We start from the raw sequence: 19,144 nt of genomic DNA, 5'->3' as shown, positions 1-19,144 counted from the left end.
CAGAGCGAAAGAGAGAAAGACACCGTGCACTCTGAAATATGGAAAAGACATCAAATCCTCACGCCAGCTATGACTGCATCAGACACGGGAATGATTGATTAACTAGTTAGAATTGTGTTTGTGAGTGTGTGTGTGTGTGTGTCACTGTGGGTGGAGGTAGAGGTAAGCTCACCAACCTGTGGTTTGTCGATTGTAGACAGCATGTCTTGAACACGCTTCCCCTCTGAGTCATGATCTGAGGAGACAGAGACAGACAGAGAGAAAATCAGAGTCGTTATCAGAGATCGCCAACAGAAGGCCTTCTTCCTTCAGCTGCTAGAGAGCAAAGCGGCACTGCTGGTGTGACGTGAGGACAGAGGTCCTGGGGGATTAGGGGCGACACCGTTGATCCAGACGACAGACAGAGTCATTAAAGTGAGAAAAAGCAAATAATAACAGCTTTCACAACAGATGAGAAGCGCGTTAATGAGCCTCGTCACGGCGGCCTAGATTGTACAGCGAGTCGAAGCGCCGAGTCACTCGAGGTTACGCCGCTTAAGACGTATTCCGACTCCTCTGCCTCCCATTATAACATTGTGGCGACACTCTCTCTCTCTCTCTGCCCTGGCCATTCTTTAGAGGCCGTCATCTGTGAAAGAGAAAATCCCAGAAATAGCCTGAAATAAAGTGAAAACAGACAAGCGAGTAAAGGAGTGTGTTGTCTAATTTGTGCGTGTGTGTGTGTGTGTGAGGCAACGAGTGTATTCTCTAGCGAGCTCTGGTTTCATCGCAGTTTCTCATGGCGGTGAAGACGTCTCTGCTTACAGCCGTTGGAAAACAAAAAAGACACTAAATTACCCGGCGTTGCATAGACGGGCATTAGTCACGAATTCCTGACTTAGAACAAAATGGAGCAAGTTTGCCAGAAAATTATTCATATGTCCAATGTGACTTCAGTGTTCTGTGGACAGAGTCATCACTTCATAGAAATCTTTACTGTAATAATTACCATTTTCCTACATTTGCAAAATAAAACAGAATCCGAGGAAGAATCAAGGTTCAGCTGTGTTGTCAGACATGCAGTGTGTGTGTGTGCTAATGCATCACCATTCCAACCCAGCTGCTGGATTGTTGCCATTTTAAAGTTGTAAAGTATAAAAATATAACTACCAGCTCTCTCACACACACACACACACACACACACACACACACACACACACACACACACACACACACACACACACACACACACACACACACACACACACACACACACACACACACACACACACACACACACACACACACACACACACACACACACACACACACACACACACACACACACACACACACACACGTCTGGTCCAGTGATATGACATGTCAAAGTGTGTGATTTAGAGCCGGCTGGGGGTAGACACTTAGGGTTGAAATGAGTGCAAGTACGTGTGTGTGTGTGTGTGTGCGCGCATGTGGGGTAGTGGACGCCGCCGCCCCTCCACCTCCTCCTTGTGATCCCCAAAGCAGAGCTTTTTCCGACCGAAGGGAGACCTGCTTTCTCCATCTGAGTCTGACCGCTGTAAATCACAGGATGTGTGTGTCTGCGTGTGTGTGTGTGTGGTTCACTCATATCAGTACCTTTCTTGAAACTTGATGAGTGCTATGGTGGTACCGGGCATATTGGTCTGTGACACATACACACAAGCACCAGCTGGGCATTCAAACACACCTGTACACATACACACAAACACATTCACAACACACACGCACACAAAAATATACTTGTGTACAAAGCAGTGTTGTGTCACTAAGACTACACTGTATACTTGGAGCAAGTGATGAATGAGAGATTGTCATGTGATGTGTGCATGCGTGTGCGTGTGTGTGTCGCTCTGACAGGTTCTACAGAGGGGAGGGCCTTACTGTGCCTGGGGGTGAGCTTATGAGTCATGGCAACAGTGATGTCATGGAAGCACAACCTCAACTTGACCTCTTTGTGAGCGTGTGTACGTCTGCAAAGTCTGAGTTTCATGTTACACTAAGTTGGTGACAGGTGATGTGTGTGTGTTGTGTATGTGTTGGGGTCAAGCTACTGTGTGTATATGTATGTGTGTGTGGGTTGGGGTGGCGTGCGTAGAGTTCAAACGGTGAAAAACACGTTCTCCATCACTGCTCGACACATCGGTACATTGGACAGTGAGTTTTTTCTCATTTATGGAATAAACGCAGTCAGAATGGGGCTGACCCAGCTTATTCCACCCATCCATCACAGCCCAGCCAGAACATTTGCTTGTTTCATGCTGCTGCTGCCGTCCTGTAGCTACTTGTCTGTGTGCCGCTAACGCCGCCGAGCAAGGCTGGAATTCCACTGCAGCGGCAGTGTCCTCTCAGCAGTCACGTACGGCAAACGGCAGATGTTAGAACTCAGGCAACAGCTACGGGCTGATGAACCGCGTGCTGTTTAATTGGACATTCTGTTCTGGTGTAACAAGAAATATTGCCTTTGTTTTGGTGCGAGCCGAGTCTGTTGCTGGGATCGTATGATTTGTGTAGCAGCTGTGAACTTTGGTAATGAGTGTGTGTGGAAAATACAGTCATCTGCAATATGGGTCGACATGATGTGAGTTAGATTCTTATATGGTTATTTAAGTTGCTAAAGAAGGCAAAGCAGCATCAACTGAAGGTCGCATGTTCCGTTCCAGTTTGTTTGAGGAAATAATGTTCATTTGTGCGATAAACTACACTTTTGCTCCACTAGGAGTTCTAATTTGATTTAATTCAGTGGCGTCCATCATCAATTATGTTATGGTTGCGTGGACTTGACTTAACATAATCAACACAGTTTGCAACGTTGTGACTCTGCTTTGGAACTTTTGACTTGGACAGACTTGACACTTCCCCAAAACCAAGGTAAAATAAGTTTACAATTAAAATGAAAACTCATAGTTTAAGAATCGAATTGGACTTGTTGAATCTGCACGGTAACTTTCCTGACTTGCCTTTGTGCAAATATATAGACGTACAAGTCATTCTGACTGGCTGGTTTTGCAATTTTATGTTTTCAATCTAGTTGCAGCTCTGGACTCAGATCAGCTGGTGCTTTGTTGCACTAAGCCTTAATCTCAGTTTGGAACAAAAGACAAAGCTGTAATAAAGGATTTTAGTGATCCAGTAATAAAGTTCAGACAAACACGACTGCTTTACCTCACTGCTCAGTGTTATGACTGCTTGTGGTTGTTGAGTCCAGCTGCTGAAGATGTTTAATATACTTCACACACGTCCCTCTGTCCTCAATGTCCCTCATCTCTCCTCTTTTGTGTTTATGTGCTGCCCACGCACCATCACTTCCTCGCCTCGTCTGACCTCACATCCTGTCTGTGTCTGAACCCCTGCATTTGATTACCACGGATGTCCAGACGGAGCGAGGGAGCAGGACGGGAAGAACGAGGAGGAGGGGAGGGGAGGGGGCTCTAGTGAGGCGGGTGGGTGGGCGAGCTGAGCCAACGGCAGGCAAGAAGGAGGAATGGAAAGACGGAGGTACAGGCCGGAGGGAGGAGAGACACAAGGTGCAAGAGGGTCGAGGGAGTCTTGAGTGAAAGATTTGGTATAAACTAAGGGGGGGGGGGGGGGGGGGGGGGGATCAGTAGAGTCCGTGATCAGCGGAGGGGAGAATAAAGGGAGGGATGAAAGGAGAGCGGAAGAGGAGCAGGGCAGGAGGGCTTAGGAGGATGTGAGTGGATGATTACGCAACCTTCCCTGACATCAGCGGTGGCTTCACAGCAGACGAGTAGCTCAGATCCCTAAGTGGTATTAGTTAAAGTAGGAGAGTGGACGCAGCTTTCCCCTAATCTGGGGCCCTGGTATCCCAAAATGTGCTGAGAAGTCCATGTGTGTCTTGCTGTAATTCATAGGAACTAAGTGTTGTTAAGAGCTTTGAGGAGAGCGACACCGATCATCTGAACGTCACACAGAAATGACTAATCCAAGGCCAACAGTCAACCTCACCCCTCCCTCCATCCCTCTGCCCTTTCCTGCAAATAAAAAGGAAATGCTTACACTGTCGCGCAGCTACACGCTTGCAATGAATGGTGTCACTTGCAAATAGGGCAACAGTAAAACTCAACTGTAAGAGGTGCTTGTGAGTCACATAGAATTGCGTTATATCGGGCAAGGACGTCGCATTCCTTCTGCATGATGGCCTGTGGCTCTGAGTCGCTGTCTGCACTGTGACAGAAAAAGACTTTTAAGGCCGGGAGGAAAAATGTGAAAAATGTGGCAAAGACTCCTCACCCAGCCCCCATTCCACACACACGGCCACAGAGTGTGTGTGTGTGTGTGTGTGTGTGTGTGTGCATCGCGCAAAAAGGAACAAAGTGGGAGAGGATACCCATCTTTTAAAAGCCCCTAATCAGAGAGAACAAAGCAAAGTGGTACGCAATCAGTTGGAAGGAAAGAGAGAGGGAGAGACGGAGAGAGATACAGAGATGAGAGGGACATGGGAGGACAGACGGAAAGGGGCAGAGAGAGGAAGGACAGGGGATAGAGGAGAGAAGAAGGGAAGCGAAGAAAGAAGAAAAGGGAATTAGACGATAGATAAGACTGGATTCCACTGTATTATCATCTGCTGCATAGTGAGCATTCCATCTGTTCAACAGCTGGGCTACAACACACACACACACACACACACACACACACACACACACACACACACACACACACACACACACACACACACACACACACACACACACACACACACACACACACACACACACACACACACACACACACACACACACACACACACACACACACACAACAGAGTAGTTGTTGTGACCTGTCTGAAATTGTGGTCGTCATGGTGAAGGTTTGGTTCTCATGGCCAGAGGCCTGATTGTTTATGTAGGGGATTAGAGCAAGAATGAGAGACGTGCCTGAGAGACGAAGTGAAGGGCGAAATCGAGTAACAACCCAAAAAATGTGGACAGCAAACAAGGACAGAGGAGATCAAACATAAGAATGGAAACTACGCTTGAAAAAAAAGGGAGAGGAAGTGTGAGAGAAATGTCAAAGAGAGAGAGAAAGAGACAGACGTGGAGAAGGACAGACAGTGAGACAGAGAGAGACCTTGTCCAATGCCAGCCTCTCACCAAGGAGAGATGAGCGCCTCCAATGCCAAATGATACATAACTTCTCCCTGCGCCTTTCCAAGAGGACGAGTGTGTGTGCACGTATATGCATGTGCGCGCGAGTGGTTGTTGGCGTGCAGTGACCTGGCCAGGGCAGCAAGGGGTTCTGGGAGACAGGGTTTCTCAGAACCCTGACCCCATCTGACCCTGCTCAGCCCGGGGAAAAAAAAAGCCTGGATTAAGTGACTGCAGAAACCCAGGCAGACTGACGTGGAGATAAGGAAAGCAGACACAGAAAGGACAGAAAGGAACGTGCTGTATATATGGTACACAATCTGGTATCTGCTACTGTCATCTAAACACACACATTTCATGACATAATGCCGCGGTGGCCCACTAGAGCTTTGGGACCCATGTTGGCTCCAGATTCAAAGTTTCAGAAACCCCGGCTAACACAATTAGCGGCTTCTGTCTCACACGGCTGCATTTTATTCCAAACCAAACCCCCTGAGAGCACGACAGAGGGAGTGGAGCGGACTGGGACACTGGAAGCGAATCTTCCGCGGACCTTTCTGCTTCCAGAATCTGTTCCCTACCATAAATCCTCTCAGCGAGACGGCCTGCGCGCCATATAAGGCAGAGGGTAGAGAGCGGTAGCAGCTGTTAATCAACTCAATGATGCTCTGGAGGTAATGTGAGGTAAAATCGCCGCCGACGTGTAATACCTCCAAATCTGCTGAAAATCGTTTTGGTCTAAACAAATCAAGTCGGCCACAGACGGCGGGCCAGGGAGGAGGGGGGATGGGGTTTTTGCGCGTTTCTTCCCTCTAATTACTTCATGTGTTTAAGTCAAACTCAATTTTGCCCGTCTGGAGTGGTGGAGAGAGTTTGAAACATTACGCAACCCCCACTTGTGGTAAAGGCAGGGCGCTGTGGTTTGATACGGCAGCAGGTTTATCGGCGTTATCACGAGGCCCTGTCGGAGTGAATGTGGAAACGTCTGGTGCGCTCATTGTGATTGGCGAGAACAACCTCCCCGTCTAATCCCACCGCTGTTACAGGATATCAGCGGGAAAGACATTCCTCTGCTGGTAAAGCCATCCCTTGTTCTCTCCCTACCGCCCCCCGCCCCTTGCTCCCTCTATCTCTCGCCCTCTCTCATATGTCCGCTCCCCCGTCTTACTTATGTTTCTTCCTCTCATCTTTTTCGCCTTCGTTTCTCTTCCTCCCTTGTTTTTGTATATCATCTCTTCCTCTCCTTTTCCGCCGCTGTCCATCTTTGCCCTGCAATCATGGCCGTATTTGGGTTTGTGGGAAGGAGCGGTGCTGGTGTGGGGTGTGGGTGCGGGTGCGCGGTGCGGGGGGGTTGCTGAGATTATCGCCATGGCGATCCATGCCAAAACAGTCCAGAAGGGGAAGGGTGGGAGCGTGTTCACACTTCCAGGCCCGTTACTACAGTTACAGCTGGAAGGGGCTGGGAGAGAGTTTGATGTTAATATGGGGGGGCTGAGTCACGACACGGTCAGAGGTCACTAGAGCTAGTGGGGATGACATCACCAAAACATTAGAGGGCTTTTTGTGCTTTTAAAGTCTGCTCTTACCGCCGACATTGTTTTAAAACTGTAATTTGGCTGGAACCAGGGCTTAATTAGAAGAAAACTCAGGCTTAAGAAGTTACATTAACTCCACACCCAAGACAAACCAAGACAAAAGCCACGTCACTGACGTCTCCTGGAACTACAGCTGTCTGACAATCTGTTCCTTCATTTCTTTCCTCTGCTTTTCTGAATTTTTAAAATGCTACAACCCTCATAAGGATTTCAAGTCACCCTGGATAAGAGCCCCCTAAATGCCTGAACTGTATGCTAATAAGTCTTACATTTCCAGAGATATGGATTTGGATTTTACATTTCAGCTGGGAGGAACCCATACATTTCAATGTGATCAGTTTTTGATCTTCTTTTTACGTCTACATTGTAAACACAACAGAATGTGTCTTTTACACCACAGTGGACCTCCTCTTCTATCTGTGACCCCTCCAGTCAAACACATTCTGAAACGCTGGATGCAGCAGTCAGAGAGCACATCTGTTTTTTCCTGATTTCACAGAGCTCGCCGATGACGTAGAATCCATAGACTAGAAGCTGAGGGAGCCGCTCCATGTGTTTCTCCTGAAATCCCAGTTTCTAAGAGTGAGAGACAGGATCTGCGGTGGTGATGATGCAGAGCCAAGATGGAGGAGCAGAGGGGACGGGCCCACATCTGTTTCTGCTCAGCGTTGCAGCTCATTTCTGAGGAAAGGAGCCTGCAGAGCTGCTTTACTGGGGAATGGACACTAAGCTCGCCAAGTCAGCCTGCTGCCTTACTGGCACTGGGGCACAAGCAACACACACACACACACACACAGATGCCCGCCTACTCTTTGCCCTTGATGCCCTTTCTCTCTCTTTGTGTGTGTGTGTGTGTGTGTGTGTGTGTGTGTGTGTGTGTGTGTGTGTGTGTGTGTGGTATTCTGGGCTGGACCATGCTTGGATGCGCTGCGCCAAGCAGGAACTTTGTCGGAATGTTTGTACTTGCCTCTCCAACTCTCTTTCCTTCTGTCTTTCCATCTCTCCGTTGCCTGTGATGAAGGGCTCACACTCACACAGTTCCTCTCTCTTCTCTTTGCCCCCCTCACAAGCCTCGGGACCCTCACGCTCCGATTGTTTTACAGGAAAGCCTGGTCGCACCTGTGTGTGCGTGTTCTGTACGTTGCGTATGTGCATTGTGGGAGATCCAGCTGACTCAGCCTGATCTCCAGCCCAGTACTGAGATCCTTGCAGACCAAACCAGACTGACCCCTCGCAGTCACACACCGTCTGTCATGTATGTTTGTGTGTGTGTATGCTGTTAGTGCCGCATGGAACTATGACCCTCTTGAGCCAAGATGTCTCACTTACTCTACCTTTACTCCTTCTGAACCCCTCTAGGGTGGTTTTCAGTCTGTGTGAGCGACCTTGGTCTTGCTGTCTGGTGTGTGTGTGTGTGTGTGTGTGTGTGTGCGCACATACACACACACAAAACACACACGCGCACACATACTGTACAAATTTGTGAAGAACCCCTGATGCAGTGTAGCAGAACACTACCTCCTCTATACAAGCGTGTTTGCCCTGCAGATGTCCAGACTTGCACGCACACAGTCAGAGTGTGTGAACAGTCATACTTCCTTGATCAAAACACTCTCTGAAATTAGTTAAAGCTCTCTTTTCCTTTCCATAATGTTGTCATCCACTTCAAGCAAACCCCTCTCTCTCCCTCACACACGCACACACACCTGGCCAAGACGGGACTTTTCCTCTGATCCCAAAAGTTTTACAGGGTGGGTAAAGAAGGGGTTGACAGTTATAATAAGGGAGAGGGTAAATGTACGAGCCTGTGTGTACACAAACGCACTTGTGTGTGTATGTGCTTATTTTCTACACATGCGTGTCTCCATCTGTACCCCTCAGTGTGCGATAAGGCCGAGCTGTGGTGTCTAAATCTCACAGCTCAAAGGTTTCCTTCATAACAAGCAGGACTCTACAGGTATGCGCCCCCCCTGCCTGCCCCCCTCCCCATCTCTCACCCCCTATACCCTCCCCTTTCTCTCCCCAACCCCCCACCCCCCGGCCCGCCCGCCCCCCGTGGCTCAGCCTTTACCAACAAGGCCAGTATTGTAGGGAGGGTAAAACGATAGCGCTCCGGGACGAGTTCAGCTATGTGGTTACCCAGACAACCCCTCTTACCCCCTCTCGCCTGCCTTCCCACCTCTATCCCTCCACCGCTCCACCCCGTATTCCTTCACCTCAGTGAGGCAGCATTCATCCATTCATCTTTTTTCTTTCTTTCTTTTTTTTTGTGAGAAAAAAAAAGAGTGAGAAACGCGAGGAGGAGCGTTTTATCCGGGCCGGGCTGAATGCAAAGGGCCACTGAGTTTGTCGCAGTCACACACAGGAGAATAGAGAGGGGGACATTTGTGCTTCTAAAAGGACAGACGGTGCGAGGAGTGGTGTTGTGTGATGACGTTAGCTCGTTTTTTTTGGCAAAAAAGAAAAGTTGTACGTGTAAAGAAAATGATGCAAGACGATGCATTATTTTTCAGAGATGAGGTTATGAAAAACGTCTGATTGTGCGGCATTAGTGCCATGCGTGTACTTGAAACACACACAGAGAAAAGATCCAATTTGAATCTTCCTTCCAGGGCAAAAATTCAGCCGTGATCAGTCCGCGGTGTGTGTTTGTGTGCATTTGTACCCAATTGTGAGTGTTTTCTATAATTTATCAATTTTAATGACTTGAATGCTGAGTCTGTTTAGTACAGTATATGTGTTTGTGAGTGTGTGTGTGTGTGTGTCTTACCTTGTGTGTGTGTGTCTGGCTCACTGCTTCTGGGACTGCTGCGGAGTCGTCTCTCCGGCTTCTTTCCTCCTGGACTGCCGATGCCACATCCTGTCCCCACTGACCCGAGCGTTGGGGCATGTGATTTGTTGCTGCATCAAAAATGGCAATGAATATATTATATATATGTCTATGTATACACAGTTATATTCATACAAGCCAAACTTTGATCTCACAGATTTTTCTTATCAATGAGACCCAATAGGAATGTGTTGTGTTGCACATAGACAACAAAATATAAATCTGAAGGCTGAATTTAGAGCAGTCTTCTTCATGTCTGGTCAAAAGATGATTGAAACCTTTTGATGACGTGAACAAGTAAACCCTTTAGAGTTTAACTCAATTTAGATTTTATCAGATTCACATTTTAAAAAGAGAGTTAATGTTTCTGGTTGACAGTGGAGGATGTGAACAGTGACCGAGGGGAGCACAACTGTATAAAAGGAGATTATTGCAAGAAGCAGATCAATCATTTTAACAAGGAAACCATGTTTACACTCAGTATGTTGGATAGAATAAATAAGATGCCATAAGATGCCGAGTATAAATGATTCGCTGGTCAATTGGTTTACGAGTGGACGAATGCCAGCAGTGGAAATTCACGCGCAGAATGCTGATGCTGATCCTAAGCCAATGATTAATGTGTTATATGTGATCCACCAATGTCAATTTGTGATTAATTCAATGTGATTATGGTGTTTACATGACATTTGTAAGGAAAAATTATTTATTCCCCATCTAATTATCTTTGTCTCAAAGTGTCACCGTGCATGTAATCATCCTGAATGAAGGTCAAGTAGGGAAAGTCCCAAATATATCAAATTTGATTCCTGTTCCTGAGGGTTAAGTAAACTCACCTGTATCCGTTGTGTGCTGGCCCCAGACTGCCCTTGTAAAGAGTGGAGGGAGGAGAGTTGAGCCGATTCTGTCTCTCTAGTTGTCTCTGTTCCTTTATCTTTTTGGGTTGCGGCTTACTGTATGTCTCCTCCCTGCCTATGTAGTTGGACATCCCGTACAGTGGGATGATTTCTGAGAGGAGGACAGGAGAGGAGAGGAGAGGAGAGGAGAGGAAAAGCATTCAAATGCTGCATGGATCTTGTAGCACATTTCATCTATTGTGCAATGTCTTCAGCTCAAATGGAGAAGTCCCGTGAACGTGTCCGTACCTGGATCGCCGTACATGGGGGCGAGGTGGTGCTGGTAGTACTGGTGGGGGGGCAACTCCCCGGGGCTGACAGGGGGGTAGAAGGAGTGAGAGTTGGGGATGAAGTGAGGGTGAGTCAGGTAGGGGGGCAAGTGGTGTGTAGGGGAGAGGGCTGGAGAATATGAAGGGGGGTAGCACTCTGGAGACTGGGGGGTGACCACCACCCGACGGACCCCTGTGGTATCCTCCAACACCTTGAGACACAGAGGAAAAGGGGGTGGGAGCGGGGGAAGAAGGGGCGATAAAGACAACGAGAGGATTAAAAAAATGATGTCTTTGGGATATGTCTCTGGAATTACACAGGAGGAATGTTTGCACAGTGGGAGCTCCAAGTGGCAGCGAGACGGAGCGTATTCCAACAAGAACACTCAGAGATCCCCCAAAGTACCTCCAGCAAACTGTACAGCCTGCTATCAAGTTCAAAGTAGTGTATTTTACTATAAAGCATCTGGTGCAAACATACACCATTCATTACTTTGTGTCATTTTTCATGCAACTCTTTTCTTTACTTTTGATCCAACAAGACGTTAGGCTTCTAAAATATCTATTCCAATCCTGTTCATATACATTTTGAAAGCTATGACAAGAGAGAATGTGCCTTTGCCCTGTCTGTCAAACAGCAAACACCTAGTCAAACAGGTGGTTGCATATTTCTTTAATTAAAGAACTGTTTAGGGGACACTTTGGACCTGTGAGGGCTGGAAACCATGGCAACGTCGTCATCACATGGTCCACAAGATTTTAGTGACAAGATTCAAAGAAAGGCCTCAAATTAACATACGATCCATACATGTATTCCCATTCACATTCATGAAGTGGAGCGCGCGCACACACACACACACACACACACACACACACATTCCATCTATTGAGACACTTTCACAGGCCTGCATTCCAAGAAGAGAGCAAACACACATTCCCTGTAGAGAGGGGAAGTCATCTGCTGGTCCCCCACAACAACAACACACACACACACATTAATCCCCCCTCCCCTCACACACACACACAAAAAGCAAAAACAAAAACACACTGGCTTAACTGAGCTGAACAGAATCACTGCCAGAATCCAACCGAAAGAAAGGGAAATAGAGCGAAGGGAGAGGGTGAAATCCGAGAGAGAAATTCTGAGATAGACGAGGAGGAGGAGGAGGGAGAGAAGGACGAGGAGGCCCCATATCTGCCTCCCTCTCCCCTCCACAGCAGTAAAAAAAAACAGAGTGTTTTCAGGAAAATAAGACCAAAGTCCTTGGCTGAGTGCATGTGGACCCAAATGACACACAATCACTACATTACATATCTACTGACAAGGACACACACACACACACACACACACTCTTTCTTCATCCACTTTCTTGCCATTCGACCCGTAAATATCACCCTCACGGCCTACTGTCCCACCCACCACTGTTTCCCGCTCACACTTGGCCCAGTCCCCGTTAACACACTCACCCACTCAAACAAACACACACACACACACACACACACTCACACACACACACACACACACACACACCCACAGTGAGCCAATGACCTGAGTGCTACTGGCACATACGCCGCCCACAAAAACGACTTCTTCTTCTTTACATTTTACGTAACATTCTATTGACTTCCCTTGAAAGGCTGACCTTTAACCCCTGGAATGCCATGTACAACACAAATCATATCCCGTCACTAGCGTTGCCCTCTACAGACAACAAATCCTTGTTTTTCCCTCTTTGTGTGGAAGGAGGGAAAGAGAAGTGAGAGAACAACACCAAACTGTTCAAAAAAATACCAAAATCCAGGATAGGGTTCATGCCTGGTTTGGTTTGACGTGCACAATCTGATCTCCATCAGTCAGAGTTTTACACTAACCTGTGAGATGTATCCTGGGGGTACGTGTATGGGGGGGATTGACCCATTTGGGGACATCATGGGAACCTCAGCAGGACCTGAAGGGGGGGGGGGAGAGGAGCAGAGTTATTTATTCAACCAGGCAGCTCAACTCAAAGTAAACTCTCATTTACACTTGTCAATCAACAGGACACATGCAGTGACAAACACACACACAAGTGCCTTTCACACCACAACCTTTCCAGGAATGTTGCTTTGTTTGGTATTCAAAGATCTTGGATGCATTTGGGAACACATCACCAAACACAAATCTACATAAACATGTCGCATGATGAAGATGTGCAAGACATTCTGTATACAGATGTGGAGATTTTTTGAGAATCTCAGGCTGCAGAAGAAGCCCACGTCTAGAAGTCTTGGTATGACACAGACATGGTACGGCCATGAAACACTTCCAACACCACCAGCATGAGCTCAAAAAAAAGGAAGCAAGCTGCTATAAATCTAAACTTTAATGTTTTTTCTCTTGTTCCTGGCGAGGGAGACTGAAAGCGGCTGGAAAAGACGACGTCTGCGTTTTTTACGGTAGCGGCGGTGTGGTCGATGTGCACGCGACGTGGGGCAAGTGACCGCGCGGCGCAGAGCAGCCCCGTCCGCTCGGGGACTACGCGAGGGGAAAGCGTAATAGAATTTGCAGATTGAAAATGCTGTTGACTTTTCCAGCGTGCATATCTCCCCCCGGCCCCCCATCAGCCTCTCTGTGGTGGAGGTCTGCGGCTGGTAAAGTCATTGGGACCCCGGTGGGACAGCTGGGGGCAGACCTGGCCTCAGAATAAATCATGCTCCACACACACACACACACACACACACACACACACACACACACACGCACACACACACACACACACACACACACACACACACACACACACACACACACACACACACACACACACACACACACACAGCCCTCAGCCACCCACCACATGCAAGCGTGAAGACACATGCAACTATTTCAACCAACTCTAAAAGCGGCTCTCCCTTCCTCGCTTCTTTCATCCTTTGCTCGTCTTCCTCTCTCTCTCCCTCCCATCTGCAATTACTCACATCCTTCGCTCCCCTGCTTTCAGCTATTACTCACTTCATCCTCCCTTCCCGGCGTTTCATCCTTCACTCACTCCCTTTACATACCTCCCTGCTTTTCCCCTCTCTTTCCATCGTCCACCCTCCCACCCTCTCTCTCCTTCACCTCTTCCCATCCCGCCAACTCTCCTCCCGTCCTCTCAACGGCCGAACAAACAGGTAACGGTACAGTAAACACACACACCTACTCATGTGCAAACACAAGCTGAGCAAGGTCTGCAGCAGTGGATGGTGTGTGAGTCAGGGTGTGTGTGTGTGTTTGTGTGTGTGTGTATAGTGAGTAGGTCACAGGTATGGAGAGACAGACCTCTTTCAGTCCAGTCTGCTCCCCTACCATGGGGGAATGGGAGGGATATGAAAGTCCTCATTGAGAAGAAGGTCACAGCGTAGGGGGAACACACACACACACACACACACACACACACACACACACACACACACACACACACACACACACACACACACACACACACACACACACACACACACACACACACACACACACACACACACACACACACACACACACACACACACACACACACAGTGATCCTCTGAAGCTCTTTCCATCCCTGCCCATGGTACACTTTCACTCATGCTCACACACCATCTCAAATGCACTCCGTCTTCCCTCTCACACACACTCTCTGCAAACAGATGTGTGTTTGGACAGTCTCCGCTGCCTCTGTGCTCTTCACTCAGCAAACAGCAGCATTCCTCCACACACACACACACACACACCCGTGGCCCCCAGGACCGGACCCAACAGGCCCAACGAACCCCCCAACCCCTCCCCCAAATACAAGACACTCTTTGTCCTGCTACCACACACACACAGACACACAGACACACACACACACAATATTAGACCATCCTGCAATATGAAAAGCTGAGGATAATCAAGCAGCTCTATGTGTAGGGAAGTGTTTGTAAGTGTGTGTGTGTGTGTGTGTGTGTATTGACACACTGAAGTGATTGTGGTCCAGGATCCGCGTTCAGATAACGTCACTCTGTGGTCGAGCCTACAAGTTTTACCCTTTGAGCGCTGTCACGACTTCCTCTACTTAATCCTGCTGGAATCCCAGACAACACAGCTAACCGACTCAACCCCGCCCCCACCCCTTCCCTCCATCCATCCATCTGCCGCTCCTTTCTCTTCCGACCTGCTGCCGGGGACAGGTTGGGTCAGAGCTCGCTAATGCAGTCATTTCCCTCCGTGCCGGATGACATCGCCACCCATACCTGAGCGGTTACAGTGTGTATAATTTGTGTCGGCAATGTCCCATTAACCCCTGTGATTCCCCTCATCTCCCATATGGATGGAAGTTCTTGTGCTGATGATGATGTAGATTATAAGTAAAGTAGTAGTAGTAAAGTAGAGTAAGGAATAGATCATTTGGTAACCTGGAGGGCTCGCTGTGGAAAAAAAGGGAAGATATCAATAAATTGCGTGTGAGTTGCATGACCTGATTTGCTTTGCAGATTATGAACCTGTATCAGTGTGTGAGGAGAAATTAACGGGAACAAGCACGGAAAACTTCCTGGTTTGCTCACAAAGAGATCTCATCTTATCGCTGCGTCTATTGTTCCCTCCGCAAAGACGGTAAGGCGACACCACGCCGACAGCAAAACAAGTAGAGCTATTGTGAGGATCAGAGAGACTGGAAGTAAGGGGGTCTGTGGTCTGTTTGAGACCCCGACCAGGGAGACCACAGACATGATGACATCTTTTCACATGGGAGAGAGACAAAGGGAGGATGACACCGATACACAGAGAGAGAGAGAGAGATCAGGAAAAAGAGCAGAAACTTAAAACCTGACAGAGGTAGAAAGAGAGACGAGCACAATAGATCAAGTTCATACAGCAGGTGAAATATTGCGACTTTTGACAAACAATGGAAACGAGCGCGAGAGAGAGAGGGAGTTGGGGGGAGGATTGCCTCTATGCTAATTTAAGATGCGACACACACACATACACACTATTTCAAAGTGTCACCTCTGAAAGTTTAACTTTTGCCGTGAGGGATTAATACAAGAACCATACACACATGTCCATGGTAAACATCCTGTCTCTGTCTCAAACACACACACACACACACAGACCGACAGACACACTCTTTCTCTCCCTCTCCCTCTTAAAAAAACAAAAACAAAAAACTTGTGATCTTGTCCAGCTGCCTGTACGTACATCCACACTCACACACAGACACACACAAAGAGGAGATGATGCAACATTTCATCAGATGTTCCTCATGATACAGCTGTCAAAGACAGCTGCAACTGGGCCCCCCAAACTACAACACACACGCACACACACACACACAATACTTTAGCCCATAATAATGCACTATGTAATTAATTTGCACACATATATAGCATACAAATATGACACACATATGAAATCCATCCATGAGCAGTGCCAACAGTATGTGTGTATTTGCTGTCTGTTACAATGGACGAGCAGTCAGCTGAGTTTTTGCCTCTAGAAAAGACTGCAGCACTTTCACTCTCTCTCTCTCTCTCTTCATTTCAGTGTTGCACATGTGGTCGCCACATTGAAAGGACCACCTTGGGAAAGTAAGTGTGTGTGTGTGTGTGTGTGTGGAGGAGGGGGGGCGGGGGGGTGCTGGTATCAAACCAAAGAAGCTTGTTTGTGAGCTGACCTACATACAAAACAACTCCGCTCAGATGGATTTCCCAAAAACACACAGTGGAAAAAAAAAATGTTCACGAGTACACACACCAACATGCTGCACACACACACAAAAACAAACTTTGTGAACCCCAACACAGCCTCAGTAGTGGAGCAGCTGTCCAATCTAGTATATTCCTGTGTGTGTGTGTGTGTGTGTGTGTGTACACATGCATGTGTGTCTGGGTCAGCTGTGACGTGGCGTTGCCTGGAAGTTATGTAAGTATCAGCCGGGTAATGTTATCTGTCCTCGGCGCTCCAAGTGCAAGACACTCCCACGACAGCTTCCTCTACTGCCTGGCCAACACACACACACACACACACACACACACACACACACACACACACACACACACCTTTGAACAATGTCTGATTGTCAAATCTAAATAAAATGAGAGCAATTCCCTTAGAACTCCTACGTCGTTTTTTTAAATATAAACTGAGAAAGAGATAGAATGAGAAAAGGGAGTGAGAGATGGAGATTGAGGAGCAACATGAAGGTGGGAAATGAAGTAAAAGAGAGAGAGAGAGAGAGAGAGAGGGAGGGAAAGGGAGAAAGAGAGAGAGAGAGATTATTGTTGCAGGAAATGTGTGAGACTACCTTTAAAATAGCACAGAGTTTGTGCACAGCCTGTATTGGTGCAAAACATGATACCATATGCAGACACACACACACCAGAGACCTCTGGCTGATCTCCAGTGAGTCAAGTCCGGTGGCCACTGTTTCTGTGGGCAGAGTCTCAGTGATGGAGAAGGAAGTCGGGGCTTCCTGCGCTGCGCTGCGCTGCGCTGCCGACACACACACACACACACACACACACACACACACACACACACACACACACACACACACACACACACACACACACACACACACACACACACACAAAGTCTCTGATGCATGCGTACATCACCGCAATACAATGTGTGCATATGCAGACATGAAGACACACACACACACACACTTCTGATCCCCACTCTCTGTTTTGTGTGGCAGGCTGTAATTTGAGCGCGCTGATTTGCAGGGGAATGTAAATCATAAGCCGGAGCTGTAGCGTTTGAACACTGGGTCCCTCCTGTATGTACATATATGTGTGTGTGTGTAAGCACATTCCTCTGAGTGAGCGAGCCCCTCAACTTATAGCCTCAAAGCTCAGTGTTGCATAACTTAGGAAGCATTCGCAGTTATGCCATCTGATGAAATGTTATTAATGTGGCGGCTCAACACGTTTCACGGCAGAATCGGGGCTGTGTGTTTGTTGGGTCACTGGCTGGAGCTCATAGTCTACATCCAATTTTAAAACCGAGCCCGTTCTCCTGCAATACAGATAAACGACAAATTGAAATAATATCACATTGCGATAACAATCTATCCCCGTGCACGCAACTTAAGCACTTCCAAGCCGAATGCTCTTATGGTGGAAAGGTTAGCTGGTAGACCTGCGAGCTGAAGACGTATGTGTGTGTTCTACTCCTGGTAGTTTGCCCAGAGGTAGCAGTGATCGCTGTATGGATTAAAATCCCACCATAACCTTCTTTGGCTTCTTCTAGGGTCTCCATGGAAACAGTCTGTCCACACAAGAACCTCAACCTTACTCATAATTGCTGGTTTTGTAAAGATGTATTTGCTCTCTGATTCAGCACAAAACTCACAAGTGAAGTAATTGTTGAAACTGATGTCACTTTACTGGATGTAGTTTTTCATGCAACATCAGCTGAACTAAAGGCGTCGAATTCTCAAACTGGCAGTTGTTTGATTTAAGAATAAACTCGCGAACATCTAATTTTTTTCCTGTTGTTCATTCATTAACAGCTACACAATGATGCATCCAGGTTTGTGAAGATAGAATGGGCCAAAACAGCTGCGGAACTCTAACTCCCAGAAAACGACACGGTACACACACACAAGACATACAAGGTCGTCGTTATTTCTACAACAAAGGACATCCAGGTTTAATTGAGGATCAGCCGGTATCTTCTCTACACTGGGTTCCATCGTTTCAGCTATCATTTTGTGACAGTGCGTGACCCTTTTCACCAAAACGACTGTTTTGTATCTCATTTTACATTTATTTTCCTCTCGATTTATCCACGTATAAAGTTTCACAGAATGCGATCTTATGATCTGACAGTTTCGTCCGTATCGTGATCCCGGCATAAATGGTCTCTCAGCACACAAGCCCGGATCTGTTTAGTGTTCAGCGTTTTGCACACTGGGTGCCAGCCCACACCTCCACCCTGCCCGGGCCTTCCTCAGCTTCGGCGAGGAAGGGGGGGCGACCTACTTCTGGTGCTCGGTCTGCTTCGAGGAAGGTGAGCAACGTAACGTCTGGAGGGACTGTGAGGCCGGCCACGCTTTGCTCTCAAGAACACACACGCGCATATGTGAGCGCACACGTACACCGAGCTTTCACATCCTTGGCATAAACTAATGCACTGGGGTCCAGATTTAGATGCAGTCACGCTGACATGAACACACACGGGTGGTCACCCACCGTTGGAGCGTACTGACATTGTAATAGTTTACAGAAATCACGGCCACTTTGGCAGCGGTAATGATATGCAAAACGCAGACAATGATACAGTGCATGCAAATGTAGACATAACAACTTTCAAAGCACACACAGACACACACCAACACACACCAACACACACACCGACAAGCTCTTTTCAAACGTTATCACATGGGACTATTCCAGGGCCCGCAGACAGAACTGTCTGGGATCGTAACCATGCAACGCGCAC

The 19,144-nt window shown here is 47.7% G+C and overlaps 1 protein-coding gene across 2 annotated transcripts in view; it reads right to left on the bottom strand.

Annotated features, from left to right (window-relative positions):
- fndc3ba (fibronectin type III domain containing 3Ba) overlaps positions 1-19,144 on the bottom strand; it is a 70,889-nt gene that overhangs the window by 24,628 nt on the left and 27,117 nt on the right. For both annotated transcript variants that reach the window (XM_076157868.1, XM_076157869.1), the window contains exons 4-8: positions 12,586-12,662; positions 10,694-10,925; positions 10,385-10,556; positions 9,489-9,619; positions 177-235 (exon numbers count right to left, since the gene is read on the bottom strand). In XM_076157868.1, the coding sequence (XP_076013983.1) occupies positions 177-235; positions 9,489-9,619; positions 10,385-10,556; positions 10,694-10,925; positions 12,586-12,662 (671 nt within the window). The remainder of the gene's footprint in view (positions 1-176; positions 236-9,488; positions 9,620-10,384; positions 10,557-10,693; positions 10,926-12,585; positions 12,663-19,144) is intronic.

This window comes from Genypterus blacodes, unplaced genomic scaffold (genome assembly GCF_046128005.1).
Source record: "Genypterus blacodes isolate CSIRO-AG114 ecotype Tasmania unplaced genomic scaffold, CSIRO-AGI_Gbla_v1 ptg000073l_1, whole genome shotgun sequence".
NCBI classification, from domain to species: Eukaryota; Metazoa; Chordata; class Actinopteri; order Ophidiiformes; family Ophidiidae; genus Genypterus; species Genypterus blacodes.
This window is presented reverse-complemented; position numbering and strand designations above follow the sequence as displayed.